Below are 27,953 nucleotides of genomic sequence, written 5' to 3'. Positions count from 1 at the left end.
TAGCTGCTTCACACAATGGTATCTCTGGGCTTCCTTCCTAGTGACAGAATGCTGTCTACTCTGTGCAATGTCTTATGACCGGTATCTCGCCATCTGTAAACCACTTCACTATCCAACAATGATGAACACTCAGACTTTTATTCAGTTAGCAGCTGCATCTTGGATCAATGGATTTACTGTGTTTTTGGTAATACTCATCATGATGTTAATACGATTAGATTTTTGTGGTCCCAATCAAATAGATCATTACTTCTGTGACTATTTTCCGCTCTTAAAACTCTCTTGCAATGACACCAGCTTGTTCCCAATTATGAGTTTCACTGTGGCTGCCTTGTTTAGCTTTTTTCCTTTTCTTCTTACCCTGACATCCTACGTATATATTGTAGCTGCCATCTTGAAAATCCCCTCCTCTACAGGGAGGCAAAAGGCCTTTTCCACCTGCTCCTCTCACTTGCTGGTGGTTTCCATTTTCTATGGGGCTCTAATAGTTGTTTATATGTTACCACATTCTGAAGCAGTATGAGACATGCAGAAATTTTTCTCTCTTTTGTATACCACTTTACCTCCTCTGGCTAACCCCTTTATATACAGCCTGAGAAACAAGGAGGTCAAAAATGCCTTGAAAAATAATATTTGTCAGCTCATACCATACATAGTCAATTCTCTAAAGCTAACCATTATGTAATTATGTATGTAATTATTAATAGCTGCATAGTATGTAATTATGTATGTAAAAAACTAATAAACCAGAAGCCTGCTTATGGCTATTTTTTCTAGTGTTTTTGCTTGAGGTTTTAGAAAATGGCCTTTAGATCATTTATTTATTTGATTTCTATTCCGCCCTTCCAAAAATGGCTCAGGGCAGTTTACACAGAGAAATAATAAATAAATAAGATGTATGGGACAATTACTTGCTAATAACTGCTGCATCTATTTCAACCTATATATAGTTCAGGAAGAACACCCATTAGCTTGATAGGAGCATAAATAGTTATATATTTATTTATATTTTATTTTACATTTTATATCCTGCTCTTCCTCCAAGGGGCCCAGGCAAGTCTGGTAAAAAGAAGGAGAAAGTAAAGATCGTTAGACAGAATGGAAGAAAGTGGTTAGGCAGAATGGAAAAAAGAGAAAACTATTGTTATGTGGAAGTAGGAGGGAGTGCAAAATGGATAAGGTTTTTGGTATTCTTCTAAGTCTTCAAGAGAAACCTGTCTTATAGCCCAGTCTATAGCAGCAGGAGGTGACACCACAGAAGAAATGGGGAAAAATGTTTAGTGGTGAGAGAGGAAAACATCAACATTCAACAATTTCATGAGGAACCTGTCTGATAGTCTAGCCTTGACCAGAAATATTGTTTTCTTCTTGCTCTGTATTCCTAAAATCAGTAACCCATCTTTGTGTTGAACAAGACTTGAATATTAAATTATTCATTTGTATTGATTAATGTACAAAACTTCTGTACTACTTTTCAGCTGATCTTCCCAATGATGTATGCAAAACCAGTCAGATAAATTATTCCTCTTACTCCTGCTAACTGAGGAAAGAAGCACCTTTTTAAAGCAGTGATACTCTTTATTTAGCAGTGGGAGAGCAACTGACCCTATCCATCCCCAGCTCAGCATCCCTCCAGTGGTTGTTGCTGGAATCTATCTTATGTTTCTTTTTTAGATTGTGAGCCCTTTGGGGACAGGGACCAATATTATTTATTTTCTTGTTATGTGGACCATTTTGGGAACTTCTGTTGGAGGGCAGTATATGAATATTTGTCATATTTGTATTTGTATTCGTATAAGACCAGTAAAATATCACATCACACCAAAAGGGGAAAAAATCTGTAAACCATATCTACATAACCAGCAAGAACAGTGAGACTGTAGAAAAATAATTTTTAAAATGTAGTTTAGAACATATAACTTTAAGAGACACCATGGAAGAAGATTGTCTTCACATATTTTGAGTATGCAAAGGGGCTAAGTGAAGGGAAGCTACAAAATTATGGGAATAAGAAGGCTCTGCTTCTTCTCCAAACCAATCTGGCATTCAGATTCCTGAAAGATCATAAGGAAGAAACACGAGGTGCTTATATTGTGTTCCTATTCAAGGTGTTAGCTGCTAGGGTCGCTTCTGCATTCCGTTTATGTTCATGAGATATATACTGGAATGAGGAAGAGACTAGCAACACTGCCATCAAAGATCTGGCTTAAGTTCTTTTGGTGCTCCCCATGAACAGACTGGTGCATGAGAGAGAGATTCCATACCCAAGACCCAAGCTAAGTTCAACACTTTATGGGAATACAACAGGATCATGATGCGAGTGGCTAATCATATAAGGCATTTCTAGACAGCCTATGATATGTGTGTTGGCGCATGTAAGCTCAGTATTAACCTAGTCAAACCCATAGCATACATTCCCAGGACACAGAATGCAGAACACAGACAAATTCAGAACACAGACAAACGCTGGAGGAAGGGTGGGAGGAAGCAGGCTGCTCAGGCAAGCCGAGGCGGCATTCCAGATGGGAAGGTAGAGGGAGGAGAGGGAAGGAGCAGAGACTCCAGGGAGGCAGCGAGAGGCATATTACCAAATTTAGGAGAAGGATTTGGACGTGAGCGATGCTGGCTTTTGTTGCTTGAGAGTGAGGCTCAAACAGTCATGCAGGCAGGTTAGTAAGATGGAATCTTGGAGATGGTCTGGATAATGTGGCCCAGTGGGAGTTTGCCCTGCATTTTAGTTTCACAGAAAAATGCACCTACAAGACTCCTACTGGGGTTGACTTCTGTCTATGCTCAAGAGCTAGACAGACAGTCAGGTTGAACAATTGCTTGCAGAAACCATGTCTGAAAGCAGCCTTTCTTATAGTCACCAGATCCTTAGATCTGCACATAAAGTTCTTTGATGCCAGCAATATCTGTCATGAATCTCCATACAAGTAGAGAGCACCTTCTTTGGATGACGCTCATTGAGGTCATCTGGAGAGGTCTGTCTCCAGTTACCACCAATACGTCTGGTGGCGACTCAGAACCGGGCCTTTTCTGTAGCTGCTCCTGGTCTATGGAATGCACTCCCGGAAGATATCCACAGTTTAGGATCGCTGTCAGCCCTAAAGAGAACCCTAAAGACTTACTTCTCTGGCCTGACCTTTCAAGGCTTGTAAAGTGTTGTGTTTTCTTAAAGTATTGTTTTTATATTGTTTTTAGCACTGTGTTAATTGTATGTTTTTATGTCTTTTTAAAAGTTTTTGTGCACCCCCCAGAGCCTCTGGATGGGGCATTTTATAAATTAAATAAATGTCAGTACCATAAGCAATCTCTCTCATGAAACAAACAGACTCCTCCTCTCAAGCAAAGGACCCAGATTGCCCAGGTATCCCACATATGTGAATCTCTTATCAGGAAAGAATTGTCTTGGGGAATTTATAAATAATCTGCTCGCAAGGCCCTGCAGTGGGTAAATTGCATTCTCACAGGCTTTATGGCATCTTCATCAGGGTCAGATGTGAAGTGGTCAGGAAGGAAAGATGGGAGAGTGGGAGCACATGAGGGTCAGTATATGATGAGAAAGCTTGGGTGAAAAGTTAGGTTTTCAGGTGTTTTTTTGAAAATTGCCAGAGATGGGGAGGATTGTATCTCAGCAGGGAGCGCATTCCACAATAAATATTCATAGTAGTCGTAGTTGTAGTAGTAGACATGTCATACTTGATAGTTTACTTATGCTCTTCACAATAATCACAAAACCAACTAAGCTTTGTTTTAAACCAAGCCTAGGTTTAAAGCAAATCCAGTTTCTAATAACAACACTGTATCATCTGCATATAGGAGAGTAAAAAATTCCTGTGACACCAAATTCAATGGATAAGCTTAAGTTAAACCATGGGTCTTCACACATGGGTTCCCCAGATATTGTTAGGCTGTGGGTTCCTCTAATATTTCTAAATATCTCCAAACAACAGTGAGGTAGGGGGGTGCATGAATCAATTTTCTCAATTTGATTTGTACCCAAATTGCATCACTACCAATTTTCTTGGGGTCTGAATCTGCCCCCCCCATCACCCCAGGTTGGATTTGTACCCAAATTTTCTGAATCTGAATCTGAATCCATTCGGGTCAAAAAGGGGGTTCCAGGGGCAAAAGAGTGGGGTGATTTGAGATCATCCACCACAATCCACTCTGGACCACCCTGGTGCCCTCTACATGGAGTTATAAGGCTGCTCAGATCCCCATTATTCCCTATGGGAAAAAGCTTAAAGATGCTCAAACTTTTTTTAAAAAAATCAAAAACCACCCCCTTGCCCAATTTCTTTGAAATTTGGGTGGTAGCTTCCACCCATTGGGCACTACCACCCAACCCACTTTGGCCACAAAATGAAGGTCCAAATACTTCAATTTGAGGGGGTCCGAATCTGGGTGATTTGTTTTGTACCTGGTTTTACTGTTCAGGGATATTTCAATTTTTTGTCTTTAAACTGTTTTGGACAACTCATAGAGAACATCAGCTGAAAATCAATGTAGAAATATACAGAAAACTTGTCAAAAGACGAATAGAAATAAAGGAACGTTCAAGGACATTTCAAGACTTGGGTGCGCTAGTGATATTTGGAACACCTTTAGGTTTTGTGAGGACAATAATTATAAATATGGCACCCAAACTAGTCACATTTGGATGCAGTACCATATTTGGATGGTCAGAAACGGCTGTGCCATGTTGAGGCCTACACAGGCAACTGCAAAAGGAAGGGGGGGGGATTCTTGAAAAGATCAGGCCCATCTTGCATGATGGGGAAAATTGGTGCATTGGTACAGACTTGTCTGGATTGTTAGATAACAACAACAGCAATTGCAATAGTAGCTTTCAGAGTACAAAGTGGTTCAGAATCGTTTATATCCAGGAACCAGGGAATTTATTTTACTCTGGTATAACTCACCTTTACTACATCTGTATCATTGCTCTCTACAGGCAGCATGCTTTCAAAAGATGCACGCCTTTCTAGCAATGGCCAACTAAATAGGAGTCAATCAGATATCACCTCTCCTCAATGTTTTCCATATATGGAACATCATCAGATTAAAAATGATACAGGCCTTGGAACAAAATAACAGGGGGAAACTCTGATCCTCTGATATAAGACGGAAATATATATGCAGAGTCGGGGCATTTACCATTATTTCAAAGCAACATTATTTCATAGGGGATTATTCATCCCCCTGATATGGTGCATGGGGCCAATTCAATGTGGGCTGCCATTTTTATTTAAATAATAATAATACAATAATCTCTTGAATCAGACCAGAATCAGATTAGATTGGAATTGGATCAGATCTGTAATTTTGATTTGTGCACAGCCCTATTTTCAATCTGATTAGCAAATGCTATTTGTTTATGAAACATATTATTTATCTCCAAGACTGCTGAGCAAGTAGGTGTTTGATTACGTCTTAAGAAAACTAATATCCTGGGAGATTCAAATGTTCATTCCCATGAGGAGAGCATTTTCAATATTAGTGAGTGATTTAAGAAAAGATTCCAATAGGTTTTCTTCTGGAAATTAGAAATAGAAATAAAACTGCTGATGGCTTCCTCTGTTGAAACATAACACCATCAGAGACAGTTTCATCTTAATGTCATATTCATGATGCACCACATGAGTGAACTGGAATGTTACACATTGTCAAGCATGCATAAGGCTGTGTACTGAGAGATGAAATATTACTGGAGAAGATGAATTGAATCTGTCATCAGAAGGTAATCTTATTCAAGAAACTTTCTTACTTTAATACTTGTCTTATCAGTCTTTCACGGATTAGCATAAAACATAATGATGCCCCTTACAATAAAGATATCTGAAAATTGTTCTGTGAAGTATCATTTCTGTCACATATATGTGGCAGGAATTCATCTATCATATTTGCTCTTATCTATAGAAACTGAAGCATTTAACTTCTTGTAGAAAATATTAATGAGTTGTTATTAAGAATATTAATTGTGTTGAATACTTAACTTCTATGGTAGAACCAATGAAAATCAATGAAGCACTGGTGCCACAATGTAGCATTCCAGATTAAAGATCCAGACTAAGGGGAGATCACACAAATATGTCCCTGATGCTAATGGACATATTTTCGGGGGGGGGGGGGAGGCAGATGTAGAAGGCTGGTGAGATAAATTTGCCTGAGTCTGGAACCTTAGTCTAAAATTAAACAGCATTGTAGTGGCACTTCATTAGGCAGGATGTCCATGATATATATTTAAGGAAGATTCGTTCAAACTTTAATGGGAGCTGAAACTCACGGGCATGGATAAATGACTGTGAGAGCAGAAGGAGCTGTGCCTGCTTGACAGTATAAAGGAGAATGTGTGCATATGATATAACATGATTGATATGGGGTATACAGTGTACTATAGAGGACAATATACTGAGTCTCCATTAGAAGCCGTGGCATTACCCACTGCTCGGGCATGAACCTCCTTGCATGGCTTTGGACAAGTACTATGTTCTCTCTCTCTCTCTCTCTCTCTCTCTCTCTCTCTCTCTCTCTCTCTCTGAGAGATATAATGGGATAATCCAAGCCCATACAATTGATGAGAGCACCGCAAGATGAACTCTATCACTCAAAAATTATGTTGGAAACATCACAGTGTGCTTTTGGCTTCTAAAAGTCTCAGAAAATGAAATATGAAAAATCCTCTTCAGTACTGTACAAATTAACAATGTCCAGATCTGTACCTTAAAAATAATTCAGCAACCCATTAAACATCATAGCATTTTATTGTTTATTTACAACAGAACTCTATTTTCACAGGCATTATGTTGGGAAACCAAACACAAATTGCAGAATTCATCCTCCTGGGATTTGGAGACATCGACAACTTGCAAATATTTCTCTTCCTGACATTTCTAATGATTTACCTTGTGACTATAACTGGAAACATTCTCATTCTTGTGCTAGTTACTTTTGATAAGCATTTTCATACCCCGATGTACTTCTTCCTGGGGACCCTCTCCTTCTTGGAGTCTTGCTACAGTACCAATTTATTACCAAGAATGCTGTCAGATCTCTGGACTGGAGACAGAAGAATATCTTTCTCTAGCTGCTTCACACAATGGTATCTCTGTGCTTCCTTCCTAGTGACAGAATGCTGTCTACTCTGTGCAATGTCTTATGACCGGTATCTCGCCATCTGTAAACCACTTCACTATCCAACAATGATGAACACTCAGACTTTTATTCAGTTAGCAGCTGCATCTTGGATCAATGGATTTACTGTGTTTTTGGTAATACTCATCATGATGTTAATACGATTAGATTTTTGTGGTCCCAATCAAATAGATCATTACTTCTGTGACTATTTTCCGCTCTTAAAACTCTCTTGCAATGACACCAGCTTGTTCCCAATTATGAGTTTCACTGTGGCTGCCTTGTTTAGCTTTTTTCCTTTTCTTCTTACCCTGACATCCTACGTATATATTGTAGCTGCCATCTTGAAAATCCCCTCCTCTACAGGGAGGCAAAAGGCCTTTTCCACCTGCTCCTCTCACTTGCTGGTGGTTTCCATTTTCTATGGGACTCTAATAGTTGTTTATATGTTACCACATTCTGAAGCAGTACGAGACATGCAGAAATTTTTCTCTCTTCTGTATACCACTTTACCTCCTCTGGCTAACCCCTTCATATACAGCCTGAGAAACAAGGAGGTCAAAAATGCCTTGAAACATAATATTTGTCAGCTCATACCGAGAGAGATTCCAGACCCAAGACCCAAGCTAATTTCAGCACTTTATGGGAATACAACATGATCATGATGGGAGTGACTAATCAATAATATAAGGCATTACTAGACAACCTATGATATGTGTGTTGGCGCATGTAAGCTCAGTATTAATCTAGTCAGACGGTAGCATACACTCCCAGGACACAGAATGCAGAACACAGACAAATACAGAACACAGACAAACACAGGAGGGGTTGTGGGAGGAGCAGGCTGCTCAGGCAAGCCAAGGCGGCATTCCAGATGGGAAGGTGGAGGGAGGAGAGGGAAGGAGGCAGCGAGAGGCATATTACCAAATTAGGAGAAGGATTTGGACGTGAGTGATGCTGGCTTTTGTTGCTTGAGAGTGAGGCTCAAACAGTCATGCAGGCAGGTTAGTAAGATGGAATCTTGGAGATGGTCTGGATAATGTGGCCCAGTGGGAGTTTGCCCTGCATTTTAGTTTCATAGAAAAATGCACCAACAAGACTCCTACTGGGGTTGACTTCTGTCTATGCTCAAGAGCTAGACAGACAGTCAGGTTGAACAATTGCTTGCAGAAGCCATGTCTGAAAGCAGCCTTTCTTATAGTCACCAGATCCTTAGATCTGCACATAAAGTTCTTTGATGCCAGCAATATCTGTCATGAATCTCCATACATGTAGAGAGCACCTTCTTTGGATCTTCTTCGGATGATGCTCATTGAGGTCATCAGGAGAGGTCCGTCTCCAGTTACCACCAATACGTCTGGTGGTGACTCAGAACCGAGCCTTTTCTGTAGCTGCTCCTGGTCTATGGAATGCACTCCCGGAAGATATCCACAGTTTAGGCTTGCTGTCAGTCCTAAAGAGAGCCCTAATGACTTACTTGTCTGGCCTGACCTTCCAAGGCTTGTGAAGTGTTGTGTTTTCTTAAAGTATTTTAATTGGTGTTAAATGGTTTTAATTGTTTTTAAATTGTTTTTATATTGTTTTCAGCACTGTGTTAATTGTGTGTTTTTATGTCTTTTTAAAAGTTGTGGTACACCGCCCAGAGCCTCTGGATGGGGTGTTAAATAAATAAATAAATAAATAAATGTCAGCACCATAAACAATCTCTCTCATGAAACAAACAGACTCATTTTCTCAAGAATAGGACCCACATTGCCCAGGTATCCTACATATGTGAATCCCTTATTACGAAAGAATTGTCTTGGGGAATTTATAAATAATCTGCTTGCAAGGCCCTGTCGTGGGTAAATTGCATTCTCACAGGCTTTATGGTATCTTCGTCGGGGTCGGTGTGAAGTGGTCAGGAAGGAAAGATGGGAGAGTGGGAGCACACGAGGGTCAGTATAGGATAGGGTGATATACTCAGTGAATGGCCAATCATTCTCCCTTGTGTTGCATTTCACACTTTTCAAAGCCATTCTACCAATATACATGTGCATCTCTGGAAACTCCCATAGAGATAAGGCAAACATTTCATGGTTACACTCGAATAGTAAATCAGGGCAAGAATAACATCAATGTCAGCTTTTCAAGGCAATGGCAATTCAAGCAAGGCACCATTTGGTCATGTACTCCCAAAATAGGGTAGTTCACTCGGAGGGCAGCATGCTTCTAAGCAAATAATCTCTGGCAGGAAATTGGGACAGATGCAGGCCTCAGCTTGGCCAACTGGGCTTTTGGTTCTAGTACTGGACAAGTCACCTGGGCTATAACAATGGGCTCTGGGAATATCAGATGTCAGATTGGATTCGGAATTGTTATCCAAATTTTGACAATTTTGGATTTTCCCCCATTGTGGGTCAAAGGAAAAATCAACCGTTTGTCCTAGAGCTTTGGAAGGCACTACATGCCTGTGTATCAAGTTCAGGGCCCTGTGTAGTTTTGGTTATTTATTTATTTATTTATTTATTTATTTATTTGAAATGGCTAACAATGGTGACTTTACAAAAACTTCTGAAACTGAAGATTCTCCTTGGAACATTATTCCGCTAGCATGTGGAGGAATCTGCCCTTTGCCTTCATGAAAATTGGTAAAAGCATGCCCCTTTTAACCCACCCCACCCCCACTTTAGATTTCTGGAATGGATAGGCATACAGTTATGAAATCTGGCACACATGAAGTCTACATGGGCAGGACCAGTGGTCCCTCTTATTTTTTTTCATTTCTGTGTGGAATGAGTTTTGTTCTGGGCAGCAGTATCAAGGCAGTGTGTGCCCTCCTGCATTCAGAATGGCGCCTTTCTGATTTAACCTGAGCAGGATCTAAAATGAACTGGGAGGACATCCAAAACCTTGTGAGCGTGTGCACATGCCCATGCCTTAGAGGGGGGCCGGGGGGCTGAGCAGCCAGGCGGGGGAGATAAGAAGTGGGCCATCTGGCTGGAAAGTGGGTGGGGGGAGAAGACGCAGGAAGAGAAGAAGTGGGCTGGCCAACTGGCTGGCCAGAAAGCCATGAGGGAGGGGAGGAAAGAGAAAGGTGGCAGCAGGTGGGTGGGCCGACTGGAGGTGCAGATGCCCTCAGTTCTTGCCTGTGGACTTCCCAGAGGAATCTGGTGGGCCACAGTGTGAAACAGGATGCTGGACTGGAGAGGCCTTGAACCTGATCCAGGTCTTGTATTCTTATGTAAATCTATTCATCGGAGTGCAAATATAGCACTGACATATGGAAAATTCTCATGGGGTTCAGAAAAATGTTTTATCCTCTGAAGATATGGTAAACTAAGTGTTAATATGCATGCTGATGATTGCCAGAAACACTCTAGGCCTGTTACAACTTTATATTGTACGTGGGTTTTCATGTCTGTATACAAGTGTTTCTTAGAATGACTGTACATGTGTTCATTTTAAAGGTGAACTTTGTTACAGGTCTCTCAAACGAAGGATACACACTGGAAATATACCACTGCACATGTGTTTAAGATAACCAGACTGTTCTCACAAGACCAGCAGCCAAGACCAGGCTAAGGCAGGTAAGCCCGGGCTTGCCTGCCCATTGGAACCAGCAGGAGCTGACCCGCTCCTGGCAGTGCCTCGATGGCAAATCCACCTTGGGAGCCGACCTCTTAAATGAGGTTAAGTGAGCAAGCACTCCCTTTGCCATGTTTCCTTGACCATGTGTCAGCATCAGCAGCTTTAAGCAGGTGCTGACACACTGAAGGGTATGTCTGGGGATGATCCCCACAATGCAGTAACCAAGCTCAGGCTTGCCTGCCCTAGCCTGGTCTTGTGAGAACAGCCTCCTTATCTTAAACACATGTGCAGTGGTATATTTCCAGTGTGTATTCTTCATTTGAGAGACCTGTAACAAAGTTCACCTTTAAAATGAACACATGTACAGTCATTTCCAGGGGCCGGGACACATTGTTCTGATCCCAGCACCTCTGCACTGCAGATAAGCCGCACTGCTTGGCTAGGACTGCAGTTCCTGCTCCCAAGAGGAGAACCCAGTCCTCTGGGGGGAAGGTAAATTTATGAAGCCTTCCCTCCTGCCCGCCCATTCGTAAGAATGACCTCAACATGTGAATAACTGCATGTGCTTAGGGAGGCAAAGGGCAACTGGAAAAGGAGTTGGTTGAAAAATACTCTGGCTGACATGATGTGCAGCACTGTGGAGCCATAAAACTGCATCACAATGCTGCAGACTCCTGGGGCATCCCTGATGCTGTTGGGTGGTAGCACAAGCAGCACTACTGCAGTTTCCCCCATTCAGGACCATTAGATGCTTGTGCCATTCTTAATGGCATCAGGGCTGCCTTAGGAGATTCTGTAATGCTGTGCAACATATCTGCAACTTCAAGAGGATGGTTGAAGAATTGCATTGAAGAAAGCTGAGCTGTGGAGAGGAGAGGAAAACATGGGGCAAGTCTGGCAAAAAGGAAAATAAATTAAAGCTGAGGGGTTCGGCAGAGTAGAAGGAAGGGAAACTGATGTCTGGTGGCAGAAGGAAGGAGTAGAAAACAAAGAATGATGTCTTTGGAATCCTTCGAAATTCATCCAGGAGTAAGGGGAGGACATAGTTGTCTCAGAATGCCAGAATCTGATGCAAACTTTCAGAATACATTTCTATTCAAGATAATTTCTTGAAAAAATCTGTATGATAACCTAGTCTTCAGCAGAAAGAGGAGTCACAACTGAAGAAATAAGTGTATGTTTAATGCTGATAGCGGAAAATAACAATATTCAGTGTTATAGCATTAATTATCTATAATTAAACAAGTTGTTCTAGTAAACACTAATCTGCCTACTTCTTCTTCTTCTTCTTTTACTATACATACAACTGGACTAAATTTGGTCCAAATAAGTTAGGCAGTTCACAAGTTAGCCAACTTGCAGCTCTAACATTCATGCATCCATCATCTTGAACCAGGGTGGATAACATTATCATAAACTATGTGTTTGAGGAGACCCTATGTGTTCCTACAACTTACCAAATTTGTTCCAAATCAGTTCCCACTTGTACCTCAAACCTTCATGTGTTCACCATCTTGATTTGGGGTGGATGACATCATTATAAACTATCCCCTTGATAGGCACACATAGGATCCTATGTGTCCTTACACCTGTAGCAAATTTGGTTCAATTCAGTAAAGCGGTTCACAAGTTAGCCTAATTGCGCCTCAAATGTTCACGCATCCTCCATCTTGAATTGGAATGGATTACACAAATGGACACACACACAGAATGCCAGTTGATCTCATAAGCAAAACTGGAGTACAACCAAGGATTCAAATTCAGGTTTGAGGTCGGAAACCTTGGGTTGCTTTTCGTGTGGAACCACAGGCTCCCATATTCAGATGACCACAAACCTGAACCTCTGGTATGGTTGCCTCTGATTTGGCATGATGTCTGAAGGCAGCCAATGAGGAATTAAACCTCATTGAGCTACATGAAGACTTAGACTACACTCACAGTTTTCCACTAAAGGCCAGCTTGCAAACTACAAGCCCTTTGATTGATTGATTGAGTGAGTGCCGTCAAGCTGCTTTTGCTGCCTCACTGACTGACATGAAGCACACAGAGCAAACCACAAAATATAGAGACATGCCATTTTTGCAGGTAAATTCCAGATCTTGCCCGGATCACCAAAACAAAAAACCAAAATCCAATTCCCTGAAAAATACACTAGTGTCCTTTAACATACAGAAAAACTCTCCCATTGGAAAGTATGGGGAATGAGGCTCATGGAGTTAGGAAAAGCCTAGAGTCACAGAGAGATAAGGCATTCATAGACTTGAGAAATGTAAGCCCTTTTGTGATTATCCTTATAAGAATGAAGATTGTCAGTAAGATAGCGATTAGATGCCAGATATATATCATTTGTTTTCTAGACAAATGTTTAGCCTTGTCATAACTGATAGTTAATTGCTCCTCTCTGCAATAGTCAGAAAAAACAACCGAGAGTTCATTTAAACCAAGCCTAGTTTGAGATAATAACACTACACCATGTGCAGAAAGAGGAGTAAAAACTTTCTGAGACCAATTTAGAAATGGAGGAAGGTCAATTAAAGTAACAGATTAAGAAGTACTGGAGCAAGGACACAACTTTGTCTAACATCTCTTGTAGAAAAGATAGTGGCTGCCATCCAGAGCAGCCATCCAGGGATGTAGCAGAGCAATTAAAGAACATAAGAACAGCCCTGCTGAATCAGACCCAAGGCCTATCTAGTCCAGCAGCCTATCTCCCACAGTGGCCCACCAGATGCCTCTGAGCAGGGGGTAAGGACTTGCCCTCTCTCTTGCTGTTGCTCCCCTCCAACTCGTATTTAGTGTCATCTTGCCTCTGAGGCTGGAGGTGGCCTATAGCTAACAGATCATTGAGAGACCAGTGCTCCATGCATTTTTCTAAGCTGCATTTAAATCCGTAAATTTCTCACAATAGCTGTGGTAACACTGCTTGTACAGCCACTTATTCTCAACAGTGTTAGTGCTGCCTTGAGTCCAGAGAGAACCTGGTATTGTTTGCACCATTGCCAGTACTCTGTGCATCATGTTAGCCAGTTAGTCTTAGCCAGGCCTAACTTAGTTTGGATTTTATTTATTTATTTATTACATGTATAAACTGCCCCATCCAGAAGCTCTGGGCAGTGTACAACAACTTTTTAAAAAGACATAAAACCCACAATTAAAACAATGCTAAAAACAATATAAAAACAATTCAAAAATGATTACAACTATTTAAAACCAATTAAAATACATTTAAAGAACATAAGAAACAAGGCCTATCTAGTCCAATAACATTAATAGGAAGCAAATGCAAACAAATAAAATAAAAATTAATGTGTAAATGTCTGTTTTTGTAAGATATTATTCCCATCTTTCAGCTTTGTGTTTACCTCTGAATAAAATCCACACCCCAGGAGGCTCATATCTTCATATGATCCCTTGGAGATAGTAGAAACAGTTATAGTGTGTGTCTTGTTTGTTTGCTTGTTTCAACAGTGTCTGTGCCTTATGTTCTGCTAATTAGAAACAAAAAGTGGAACTGCTGGCAATTTCTTCTCTTTAAGTACAGTGCCCAAAAAGACATTTTCATCTCAATGGTATGCACAAGGCATCATAGCTGATAGACTTTGTAAGATGTGCATAAACTGGAGTACTGAGAGATAGAATAATACTGAAAAAGATGGGGTAATGAAACAGAGCTTCTTCCTAGCACAGAACAAAGGGACCCAAAAGACATCTCAATGTGGAATAATGTCATCAGAAGGGTAACTGTATTACTCTGCACACTTCCTTCCTGAATACTTGTTTGCCTTGTCAGTTCCTTAGGAGCAATAGCTGCAAAGAGACTAGCTGTTCCAGTCATTATGTTCCTTAAAGGCATTTGAAAATTGCTCCATAAAGATACACTTCTATGAAGAATATGCAATGGAACTTCATTTTTTGCCTTCAACCAGCTTTAGATAAACAGAAGTTTATTTCTCAGAATTTGGATGCTATTTATGTGCATGCTATTAACGAGTCCTTATTTGGAAAATTAATTACGTTGAGCATTGAATGTCAGTTAAATGTGTTTAAAGAAGATGAGTTCAAAGAAGAATGAGAGCAGGTAGAAACAATGCAGGCATGTGTAATTTATCTGAGAGGAAAGTAAAAGATGTGTTTCTGCTGAACATAGTATAAAGAAATGTACCAATCCACCATCTTGTTTCCAGATGGTGGCCATTCAGCATATAGGCAATATAACAGCTATAACTGTTGGATTGGCAGATACAAAGCAAAGTCAAAAAATATGGGAAGGGGCCTAGGGAAGCCAATGGAGGTAATATGATTGCCCGTCTTCCATGTTGTATCAAGACAGCAGCCATTCAGATATAGGCCATAACCCTGTGTAACCCATGAGCTGATAGATGCACACCAAACTCACAACACATAGACGTGGGTAAGAATCAGCATGGTTAAAAGAAAGTTGAAAGTAGACCACATTAATTCTGTTTAGAACTGCTTAGTTTTTTCCTGCTCTCACGAGAAGTTAACTTGCCAAAATTTTAGGAATGACCATAGATATTCTAGACTGCATTGATACACACACAATATTCTGGCTTACATCCAGACTAATGGCTAAAATCCAGACTGAGTAATCCCACTGCAATTACTACTACTGCTATGAATATTTAAATACTATTTATGTACTGTCCCAAATTAATGGGACAAGTTAGTCATAACTAATTTATCCGTTAATTTTAATAGGACTGATCACGAATCATGCAATCTGAATGTAACATATTTCGAGGTCTTGATTGTGAAAATAAAATGAACATGATTTGTTAATGCTTATCATGATAATAATCCATAATGTTTATGAAGACAGAATAAAGGAACATTTGCATATCTAGCTGGGCTTTGAATAGTGCTGGCTAAGAGTGCAGAAAGCTCCTCTCAGCTTATTTGCTCTTAGATATTCAGGTTAATCTGATGCCTATTTTGTCACTTGAAACATTTTGAAAAAATGAATGTCAGTAGGACGGATCAGTCATTTCGGTGATGGATCTAGCATGGGTATAGCATCACGGCACAGCAAAGAAGAAGAAAACCAGCAAGCTGTTCCACTCACTCAACATAATTTCTGTAATTCCCTTTTGCAGATAAAACTATACAAGAAAGACCACAGTTTGGCTGACAAGGAGGTTTTACACACAGGGCTTCTGTCCCGAATCTCCTTCGGGAGAGAGTGTGTGCACTGACGTAGAATCATTAGCATGATAAGAGGCATGCTGTCTTCAGAAATGCAGATCTAGCTCTGTAAGGAGTTCTCTCTCCCCACCACTCACATTGGCTAGAAGGAGAACACTGACACCTGCATGTGGACTTGTTTCAAAAGAAAACCAAGATCAGACAGGAAGGGCGGTTTCCCTCAATGCTGCAAGTGTAGTTTGAAGTGGCTTCACTCACCATTTACCCCGAAGCCTAAAGCCAAGTGCAAATAACTCCAGGGAAGTGAAACCAGAAAGAGAGGCTGACAGTGTGCACCATTCTGGAGATAGTGCTCAAAGCAGTGCCATTGCTGTGGACTTGGAAGGGACGAAGGATGCTACAGCTGGCAGTTCTGCAAATATCATCCCCCCAGTTTCTCCCATTTGACAAAATGCTGCACAACTCCGCATTCCTTTCGAGTCTGCAGCAGTGGCTCCAAGGTGTATACTATTACTAATACTATACTATTATCTCCTAATAGTACACAACATATCAGCCACTATCTTTTGGCTGGTCCTGTCCACCACCATCTCCATCTAATGCAGTATTCTAGATCTGCACTTTGAAATTTGGAAAAGTAAATGGGGATTCAAACTGTAGTAGCTGCTTGGAGCTAATGAACATATATTATTTATTGCATTTATTGTTATTTTTATAACACGTCCATGCACATGGCACTCTCCAAGGAATGAGAGGATGGATCTTTGCCTCAAGGCACTTACAATCTAGATGCCGATGTGAAGGAAACAGGAGAGAAGGGCTCCCCCTTCTCTCTTGTTTCCCTCACATTGGCATCTAGATGTGAGGGAAACAACATGGAGGCATGGGTATGCAAGGGACAAATATATCAATGTTTCAGCCACATGTACTTGAACATAGTTATTGTGGGGAATGGGACAAATGTGCTGTTCCAAAAGCTTCACTGTAAAAGTGGGCTTTGAAAAGGGTTTGAGGGAACAGAAAGAGGAGACATTACACAAATGTTTGAAAAGGACATATTTTTTTTTTATTCCTAAAAAATAAAGGGAAGGAAGGGAGAAAGAACAAAGATGAGCAGAAGACATTTGTACTGTAAATAGCAAGATTGCTTCAGCACAAATCCTTACATGGACCAGATCACCACGCTGAAAATCCCGTGACTTTCTTTATATTTATTCTTTTCAATAGGATCTTATTATTTTCATAGACATGATGTTGGGGAACCAGACACAGATTACAAAATTCATCCTGCTAGGATTTGGAGACCTCTACAAATTGCAAATACTTCTTTTCCTAACTTTTCTTGTTATTTACATTGTGACCATAACTGGGAACGTCATCATAGTTGCATTAGTTATCTTTGATCAGCACTTTCATGTACTTCTTCCTTGGGAACCTCTCCTTCTTGGAGGCTTGCTATAGCTCCAATATATTGCCAAGACTGCTGTCGGCTCTCTGGACTGGAGACAGGACAATTTCTTTCAGTAGCTGTTTTAGACAATGGTATCTCTGTAGCTTATTTTCTGCTACAGAATGCTGTCTACTCTGTGTAATGTCGTATGACAGATATCTAGCAATTTGCAAACCACTGCATTATGCTACAATCATGAACACTCAGATATCTATCCAGTTAGCAGCTGTATCATGGATTAATGGATTTGTCATATTTTTGATACTACTCATTATGATGTTGCAATACTTAACATTTTGTGGGCCCAATGAAATAGATCATTATTTTTGTGACTATTTCCCACTTATAAAGCTCTCGTGCACTGACATCAAGTTGTTGGAAATTATGAGTTTCATTGTGGCTGCCATATCCACACTTCCTCCTTTCCTTCTAACCCTGACATCCTATGTATACATTATTGCTGCCATCTTGAGAATCCCCTCCACCACTGGGAGGAAAAAGGCCTTCTCCACCTGCTCCTCTCACCTGGTGGTGGTTTCCATTTTCTATGGATCCCTAATGATTGTATATATGCTACCCAAGGCTGAAGGGGAAAGCAACACACAAAAGTTTTCCTCTCTCTTGTATATAGCTTTGCCCCCTTTGGCCAACCCTTTCATTTACAGCCTGTGAAACAAGGATATCAAGGGGGCCCTGAGAACTAATATCTGCAGATTTTTGCCATATAAAGCAAGCACCATGCGGCTAATTAATGTGGTTAGCATTTAACTAATCCAAGATATTTGTGTGTGCTCACTTCCCCCCAACATTTTGACTGGCCACATTCACACGTTAACGCAAAACCGAGGGTCCACCCCCACTGCATGCTTACCTGTCCACATTTGGATAAAATGGACAGAAACCAAAATTCAGTCAGCGAGACTGCGGAAAGGAGGGGGAACTGGCTGTGTGGGCTCCCTTCTGGCATGAAGGACAGCCCCGGCAGCCAATCACAGATGGAGAAGGGTGGAGCTTCCTCCCAACTCCAGTTACAGTGAGCACAGCTTGCAGTTCAGCATTTGGATGTAATACTGGTGGCTGCAAACCTCAGGTATGAGCATTGAAACTTACTAAAGACTGAGGGCTCAAATTGGAGTTTGGGAAAGGAAACCTCGGGTTGTTTTTCTGATGGGACCAGCATTTCATGAATTCAGGTGAAAAAGAAAGTCAACCTCAGGCTCCTTCACCTCCACTTTCCTGTTACATATGAATGTGTCCACTGTTTGAAACAGTATGTGATCTTTTTAAAATAGACATCATGATGTTTGCTCTCTTCTTTTTTATTTTATTTCATTTGTTCTTGTTTCTTTTCTAACATTTTTATAATTAATAAAAGAGACTTCTTAATGAGTAAAGTAAAGTGTGCTGTCAAGTCAATTTCAACTCCTGGTGCCCACAGAGCCCTGTGGTTTTCTTTTCTAGAATACAGGAGGGGTTTGCCATTACCTCTTCATGCACAGTATGAGACGATGCCTTGCAGCATCTTCCTATATCGCTGCTGCTCGATATGGAACCAGCGGATAATCGAACTGGCAACCTTTTGCTTGTTAGTCAAGAATTTCCCCACTGTGCCACTTAAGATGACTCTTAATGAGTACCAATGACAAATTAAATGTTGCACAAGACATAAACATACTGAAATATTTTCGTAACAGAATCAGAGAACCATGGAGAGCCAGTGATCAATGAAATGATTGGCTTTATCCAATTTGAGCTCAGGATCCAGAGGAAGTTAGTTATGTCTGAGTACTATTAAAACAACAACAACAAATATATACCGCTTTTCAACAAAAGGTTCCAAAGCGGTTTACATATAGAAATAATTAATAAATAAGATAGATCCCTGTCCTCAAAGGGTTCACAATCTAAAAAGAAACATGATAGACACCAGCAACAGTCACTGGAGGTACTATGCTGGGGGTGGATAGGGCCAGTTACTCTCCCCCTACTAAATAAAGAGAATCACCATGTTAAAAAGGTGCCTCTTTGCCCAGTTAACAGGGGTAAATAAATGAAACATGTTAGTAATGCACTCCACATGGGGCTGCCCGAAGACTGTTTGGAAGCTGCTCCAGAATGCTGCTACAAGGATGCTCGTGGGTGCAAGTCATTCCATGAGTTTTACACCCATTCTGCAGCAGCTTCATTGGCTACTGGTCCGCTTCCAGGCTAGATTCAAGGTGCTGGTCTTGACCTTTAAAGCTCTACATGGCTTGGGGCCAGGGTACCTGTTGAGCTTCATTCACCCATATGAATCTGACAGGGCCCTCTGTTCATAATCTCAGGCCCTGCTCATAGCCCCACCACTAACAGAGATCCAGTTGGTAGAGACAGGGCCTTTTCAGTTGTGGCCCCTCGGCTCTGGAACACTCTCCCTGAAGAGCTTTGCCATGCTCCCTCCCTTAGTGTGTTTAAAAAAGAACTAAAAACACCTTTTTAAGGAGGCTTTTTAATGCTCCATCCATCTTTGGTTCTATCTGGTAGGTTCTTTAGTTTTTACTTTTTATAATTCTCAGTTTTTAGCTTTTAAAATAACTTTTAATTTGAACTTAATACTGACAGTGGCTTTTAATCTAACTTTTAATTTGTTTACTCAATTTGTTTAATTTCATCACTTTTATTGTATACTGTATCTATTTTATTGTTGTGAGCTGCCCCGAGCAGTAGTGTACTGGAGGATTGGGATATACTATTTTAAATAAATAAATAAAATAATAAATAGCTAATTTAAATTTTATTGGTGGGGATGGGACTTGGTCACAAACAGCTTCATCTGGATCCTGCTCTGATTGTGGAGGCAGACTCATATATGGATGTTTCCTACAGGACTCTGTAGATGTACCCAGGAGCATTGATATGTCTCCCCCTTTTTTTAGACTTAAAGGTTCCTCCAGGGCAGAAGAGAGCCTTCAGCATTGTCGCTGCCACTGCTTGCTGCTGCCGCTGCAATGGCAGCAGTGCATCTAAACAGTGTACTGCTGCCCTGTGTGTGAAAGGTCAGCTGGGAATTGGCATGTGCACACCCACCACCACTTCCCTACTTACTCTTTACTTGTCAGTGTCATGCTGTTTCATCCTTGCAGTGGAAGAGGAGCAAAGCAAGGTGAGAGGTGAGTCAGGGGAGGTCTGGGGCACCCCCCCAAAAAAAACATTGGGTTCCTCCAATGACACTGGATGTGCCCCCTACACCACACATATGAGCACATAGACATGCATATAGAGAGCTGAAGGGGCTATCACTGAATTGAATATCCAATCAGTTCTGTTTTAGAACATACACTGCTTCCATGGCACACGGAAAGGAGGGTTGGATGGGCTTAACAAAGGGTGCATGGACCTCCCATTCCCATGCAAGCAAACAACTGGAGAGGGAGAGGATCAAAGGCAACAGTGCTCTTTTGAACATATTGCATCCAAATGCAGTCTAGATTGGGTTCTATGTTTATAATCATTATGCTCCCAAATCCTAAAGGTGTTCCAAACATCACTAACCCATCCTAGTCTTTGAAACATCCTTGAACAGTCCTTTATTTCTATTAATTTATAATAGAAACAAGGTTTCTGTGTATGTCTATACTGCTTTTCAATTGATGTTCCCTATAAGGTGTACAAAATCAATTTTATATATATATATATATATATATATATATATAACCAGAATATCATGAAACTTTTAAATAGCAGAACTCAATAAAATATATATTGAGCTCAATATAAAAATATATTGAACTCAATACAAATATACAAAACATTCAAGAACCACAAAACAAAACTGCATGAATCCACAAAAGAACCAGTGTGGTGTAATGGTTAGAGTGCTGGACTAGGAGTGGGGAGACCCGAGTTCAAATCCCCATTCAGCCATCATACTTTCTGGGTGACTCTTCGCAAGTCACTTCTCTCTCAGCCTAACCTACTTCACAGGGCTGTTGTGAGGAGAAACTTATGTATGCAGTACACTGCTCTGGGCTCCTTGGAGGAAGAGTGGGGTATAAATGTAATAACAACAACAGCAGCAGCAGCAGCAGCAGCAAAACACAAACAATATTGTGTTATTTCCCAAAGACTCAGTGGCTGACATCCATACTAAAGCTGTGCTAGTGCTCACACAAAAGACTGAAGAGCTGGGAGAAATTGTGGCACACCATGATTCTACACAACTGCTAGTTGAAGATCTGCTCTGGGATAAACACAAGGTTGAGCTATAAGGTTTTGCAATAACTTTTATAGAAGCTGTTAATATGCAGTAATGGCCATGCAATGAGCAACAACTGCAACAACTGTTGTTCAATGTCTATTGTGCAGTGAGTGCTTTGCAACCACTGTTGTGCCTGTACCTCAGTGGACTTTAGGGTGCTCAACTTCCTCCTCCTATCAGAAAATACTAATACAAATATGACATGTATTTATATACCACTTTTCAACAAAGTTCCCAAAGCGGTTTACATAGATGTAAATAAAAAAACCTAAAAAAATAGATCAATCAAGAAAGAAGAATGCAAATGCTGGGTATATGGGCCTCTGAAGACAAAGGTCCTGAAGACATTCTCCCCAGTATGTTGACACATAATGGGAATCAAAAGGTAATGCATGAAAGCCCCACAACTTTAATATATAATTGTTTGTGTGACAGAAGAATGACTTCCTGAAATGTCCCCCCGCCAAAAAACAACAACCCCATAGTAGGCCAGGGATGAATCAAAGAGGAGCAATGTATATGTTGATTCATCCCTGCATGTCCCACCCGCAATCTAGCCAGCCAAGTTACTCCTTGCTGATTCCACAAGGCATGGAGTAACCCAGAAGGCGACAAGCCAATGATCAGTGCTGTATGATGAGACAATGGTGGCTCCACTGCCTCCTAGCTAAGGTCCTTTCCTCCTATCTATGCAAGTGGGCACAAATCTCTCCTTCATCAAAGCACAAGAGGTTTTGCTTCCCAGATGGCAGTTCATCTTTGTCCTGGGAGACTCATGGGTTTTCGTTAGCTGTCTATTTCCCCTTGAGGATGGGTTGTATTAATAGAGGAGGATTTTAGTAACTTAAATGTACATTTGTGCATAGAAATATCAGGGATATTTTCCCCACATCAATACAAAGTCGAATCAGACGCTAATGAAGTGGGTGGCAAATTGCAAAAGATGCTACCAGAGGATATCAGAATGGTAAACATTCTTTGGCACATGTAAGTAATGTTGCTGAGCAATAAAATAAAGATGAATAATGTGAGGAGAATGGAAAGAATTTTCCATTCTTTGAATTTTTTCTTCTACTCTTCATAAGCAAATAATAATACTCATAAAATAACATTATTGAAGCATCTCAGTAGAAATGTAGCTTTTTATTACTTCACTCACTTTTGTTACCATATCAGTCTACCTTCTCAGTTTCTGATTGAAATTATTTACCATTTTTATTAGCTTGTAAAATAAGAGTTACCTCTTCACAATGAAGACATTTTCTGTGAAGCAACTGTTCCATGTCACAAATTTGGCTGTTAAGTCCTTTAGTGTGACAACAGACAGCCATATTTATTGTAGCAGTATATATCCTTTGCTCTGAAAATAAATGTCTCAGAATGTAGTGAATGCACCTCTAAAGTTCTTTGGCTGTACTTTAGAATGTTCTAAATTTAGTCAAGCTATAGTAAGTCACTACTAACTTGTCTCATTTATTCCGGTGGTGCCTAAGCGTGATTGAACTTCTCTTATTTAGGCCAGTGTTTGTCTTCTTCACCTCCTCTGAGGTTATTCATCATTATTAAACTTGCTCTGCAAAGCAATAGTTGTGATTTGTTTCTGCTTTTATACCAAGTATTTAAGAAAGATGAGCTCAAACCGAAACCATTAGTGTTTAAAAACAAAACAAAACAAATTTCAGGCACAAAGGAAATTATCTTAGGGGAGGAAGCTGAAAGAGCTGGTCACTTCAGCCTGTGCAGTTGCCTGCTTTTACTCCACTAATACCATCAGAGGGATTAGCACATAAGTATTTGCTTAATGACGATTATGAGCAGAAGAAGAAATTGATATAAATTATCTATGAGTAAACAGCATGGAGATCAGGAAAGGTATAAGAAATGCTGGATTAATATCAGAGAATGATGCAGTAAGAGAGAAATAAATGAGATACATTTATGAAGTTTTCTTTCTTATTTTTTGTTTAACCTAGTACTTGAGCTATGGCTAGGAAAACTCTCACCACATTCCAATATCTTGTGTTTCATTTAAACAATAATAATTCTCTGGAGTATTAAAGGTTGCCACAGTGTAGTGACTGTAGTAGAGCATACAGAACAGGAAACCCAAGGAAAGGCACACCACAGAAAGGCTCTCAGAATATGAAGTTTATTGAGGACATTGCCATATGTTCTTTGTGTTCTGTGCAATCTCTTACCAATACTGAGATGTTTATCTGTGCCCTGAAGAGCTATACCAGGGTTGTCAAACTGCAGCTCTACAGTTGTTGTTGTTTGCCTAGAACTCCCATCATCCCTGGCTACTGACTACTGTGACTGGCATGATGGGAATTCAACCAACAGCTGGAGGGCCACAGTTTGAGACCCTGACTGACACCAAAACCTCTGGGCATCTAGGATTTTCTTCAGTCCCTGACTAATTTTAGTCATCTTATCAAGACTCAGGTTGCTTCTCCCAAATTTGTCTGATGTTCTGTTGGAACAGGGACCTACAAATTTGCTTCAGATTGCTCTTTTGGTGAAATATGGTAGGAACACTAGACACAATGAATGTCAGTGTGGTTATATTGCTTCTGCAGTGCATATATATGCTATGATCATCAGCATTACATAAATGATGGCTTGAAATTGATCTCATCCAATAATCTGCAGGCCATTGCTGGTGGGATTTCACAACACCTCTCTACAGTTTATTTTAGAAACATGTAAGAACCAAAGAATAAGAATAAGAAATCAAAGACACTCCTTGAACAAAGGACCTCTTGACTGGTCTTCCTATACAGATTCTTTGCCCACCATGAAACTCTATCTCTGCATCACCAAAAATGAGGAAAGCAGGAGGGTATTCTTATGATAGCAGCTTCCTGGAACTAATGAGTAGTATATGCCAGGTTTTCCTGTTTATAAAGGACTGTTGCTGGTGTCTATCTTACATTTCTTTTTAGTTTGTGAGCCCTTTGGTGACAGGGATCCATCTGATTTATTTATTCTCTGTGTAGACCACCCTGAGCCATTTTTGGAAGGGCGGCATAGAAATCGAATAAATAAACAAATAATAAATAAATAAATAAATAAATAAATAGAGAAAGAATTCAATATCACTGTCTCAATATGTTAACTGTTTACAGGTATCTTCCAAGTGTATACTCTTTCAGGATCAAGCCACTTTCACATACATGATGCTGCTGGGAAACCAGACAAGGATCACAGAATTCATCCTCCTGGGATTTGGAGATATCTACAAGTTGCAGATACATATATTTCTGATGTTTCTAGTCATTTACATTGTGACCATGATTGGAAATATTCTGATTATTTCACTAGTTGTCTTTGATCGGCACCTTCATACCCCCATGTACTTCTTCCTGGGAAACCTATCCTTCTTGGAGGCTTGCTATAGCTCCGATATATTCCCAAGGATGCTTTCAGCTCTCTTGACTGGCGACAGAATGATTTCATTCAGCAGCTGCTTCACACAGTGGTATCTCTGAGGTTCCTTGTTAGCGACAGAATGTTGTTTACTCTGTGCAATGTCTTATGACAGGTATCTAGCCATCTGTAAACCACTGAATTATGCAACAACCATGAACAGTCAGACTTGCATCATTTTAGCAGCTGTATCTTGCAGTGGTTTTGTGGGTTTTTTGCTAATATTCACGTTGATGTTGCAGCTCATATTTTGTGGGCCCAATGAGATGAATCATTACTTCTGTGACTATTCTGAGCTCCTAAAGCTCTCTTGCAGTGACACCAGCTTTTTGGAAATCACGAGTTTCATTGTGGCTGCCATATTCACACTCCCTCCTTTCCTTCTAACCCTGACATCCTACATACATATTATAGCTGCCATCTTGAAAATTCCTTCCACTATTGGGAGGAAAAAGGCCTTCTCCACATGCTCCTCTCACTTGGTGGTGGTTTCCATTTTCTACGGATCCCTAATGATTGTATATATGTTACCCAAGACTGATGGGAAAAGCAACACAGAAATTTTCCTCCCTTTTGTATATAGCTTTGCCCCCTCTGGCCAACCCCTTCATATACAGTTTGAGAAACAAGGATGTCAAAGCGGCTCTGAGAAATAATATTTGTAGGCTTTTTTCATACAGGTCAAGTCAAATGAAGTAATATGATTAATGCATAACATGGGAGACTGACCATATGTGTGTAATGCGGAGGGCATTAAAAAACTTGGGTTTTCTGACTAATATGCATAAAGTGTAATTATTTAAGTAAAGTAAAATGTGTCATCAAGTCGGTGTCAACTCCTGGCGACCCCAGAGCCCTGTGGTTGTCTTTGGTAGAATACAGGAGGGGTTTACCATTGCCATCTCCTGCACAGTATGAGATGATGCCTTTCAGCATCTTCCTGTATCACTGATACAGGTGTTTCCCATAGCCTGGGAAACATACCAGTGGAGATTCGAACCAGCAACCTCTGACTTGCTAGTCAAGTCATTTCCCACTGCACCATTTAGGTAGCTCATCTATATATTGTCTTTCTTCTGCCATGGAACATGGGGTTCTAATTTGGTTTCTCATCCAACTACCAGTCAGACCTAGATCCATTTTCTGCACCATGGTTGCTGTTTCATGTGCATTCATTCCATGTCCTGAGAGCTAGGGTTCGTTTCATTTCTTATGGGGCATGTGCCTCCTTCATTTATAGCCAGTTCTGGCTGGGTGGAAGGATGAAGCTGCTCGGCAGCCTTTCCTCCCTTCTACGGCCCAGGAGCTGCCACACTGCTCCATACCCAAGCTGCACTTGTGCAGCCACATCGGCAGCAACAGCAATGGCAAATCTCACTTGCTTCTCACTTGCTCCTGGTGGGGGCTCTCAGAGAGCAATCTCTGAGTGGGTGGGCGGGCAGTTATGGGGAGCTCAGCAAGGACAAACCTCACTCTCTGCCTGCATCAGGGCCACAACTGGAAAAGGGGTGGGGGCTGCCTGGGTAGGGGGTGATCACAGGCCCACCCTCCCCTAAATATTAAAAATTGAAATCAAAAACATATTTTGAGATTTAAATTTTATTTTATATTAATTAATTATCTTAATGTTATCCTAATGTTAACTAATTATCTTAATGTTAATTATCTTAATGTTAATTCATTTTAACTTAAATAATCAAGGCATTTTAAAATTGACCTTTGCTCCCCAAATGCTAAATCATGGTTGGTTTGGGCCCTCCGGTGAATTTAGTTGTGCACCCCGATCAAAAGCATCTTCATTAGAGACTAACCTCTTCCCCGATTCAATGAAAATACTCATGTTAATTGATTCATTGGAGAATAGCCTCTTTGTGGTCACAAAGAGGTTGACTCAGCCTTCCATCCTTCCGAGGTCGGTAAAATGAGTACCCAGAATGTTGGGGGCAATATGCTAAATCATTGTAAACCGCTTAGAGAGCTCCGGCTATAAAGAGGTATATAAATGTAAGTGCTATTGCTAAGTGCTATTGCTATGTTCATTGAGCAAAAGCATCCTCAGTGCAGATAATCATATCTAATATTAATTTGGACTATTACCTATATAGTTGCAGAGAATTATAAAGAACTTAATGGTCAATAAAACATCCTCATGATCATTGATCAAAAACATCTTTGTTAAAAGACTAGTCTCTTCCCGGATTCAATGAACATACTCATGTTAATTGATCAAAAGGACATTCGTTAGAGAATAGCCTCTTTCTGGACTTATGTTAATTTACCAAAAGCATCCTTATTAGAGACTAGCCTCTTTGTGTAGTACACTGAATCTGCAAGGGGATTAGTCTTTAATGATTGAGGTACTTATTGGTCATGAATGCCTGGTGCCCATACATTCAGAATCTGTCTGCAAAGGGGAGATTTGAATGTATGGAGGTTTCCTCCTCACAATCTGGAACCCTGAGTATCTAGAGTTCAAAATTTCATGGTGGAACTCTCTCTGTATTCTGCACTACTCTGTGCAACCAATGAATGTTTGGTTGTTTGCAAAAAGTCAGCATAGGGGCATGATTAGCGAGTGTAATCCTGCTGACCCCACTGACGTCTTCAAAGAATAAGAAGGCTGCTATCCTGGCAAAATTACTCCACCCAATACCCATTGCAATTAATAGGACACACTAGCCGTGACTATTTCCTATTAATTTCAATGGGATTTCTGTTGAGTATTATAGTCAAGATGTAAGTTGAAGACTGTAAAAAGACCATTTTCTCAGAACACCAAAGGGAACTGCAGAATATAATTTCGATATAAAGGGTGCCATTCCCCCCCTCACTATTTTAAGCCTCATTGAGTCTCCATATATATATATATATATATCCCCAGCCAAAGGAAATGAATATTTCAGACCCCATACTAATGAGGATCCATATTTCAACAACTCAGTTAACATTTCAGCTGGAAGGACA

The 27,953-nt window shown here is 40.5% G+C and overlaps 1 protein-coding gene across 1 annotated transcript; it reads left to right on the top strand.

Moving 5' to 3' along the window:
- The first annotated feature begins 6,809 nt into the window (after positions 1-6,809).
- LOC128331227 (olfactory receptor 2AP1-like) lies at positions 6,810-7,799 on the top strand. The gene has a single exon (XM_053264581.1). It carries the CDS (start codon positions 6,810-6,812, stop codon positions 7,797-7,799), a length of 990 nt encoding a protein of 329 aa, XP_053120556.1.
- Positions 7,800-27,953: the final 20,154 nt, after the last annotated feature.

The sequence above is a fragment of the Hemicordylus capensis genome, chromosome 6 (assembly GCF_027244095.1).
Source record: "Hemicordylus capensis ecotype Gifberg chromosome 6, rHemCap1.1.pri, whole genome shotgun sequence".
Lineage (NCBI taxonomy): Eukaryota > Metazoa > Chordata > Lepidosauria > Squamata > Cordylidae > Hemicordylus > Hemicordylus capensis.
Note: the sequence above shows the minus strand (reverse complement) of the source record. Positions and strands in the feature narration are given on the sequence as shown.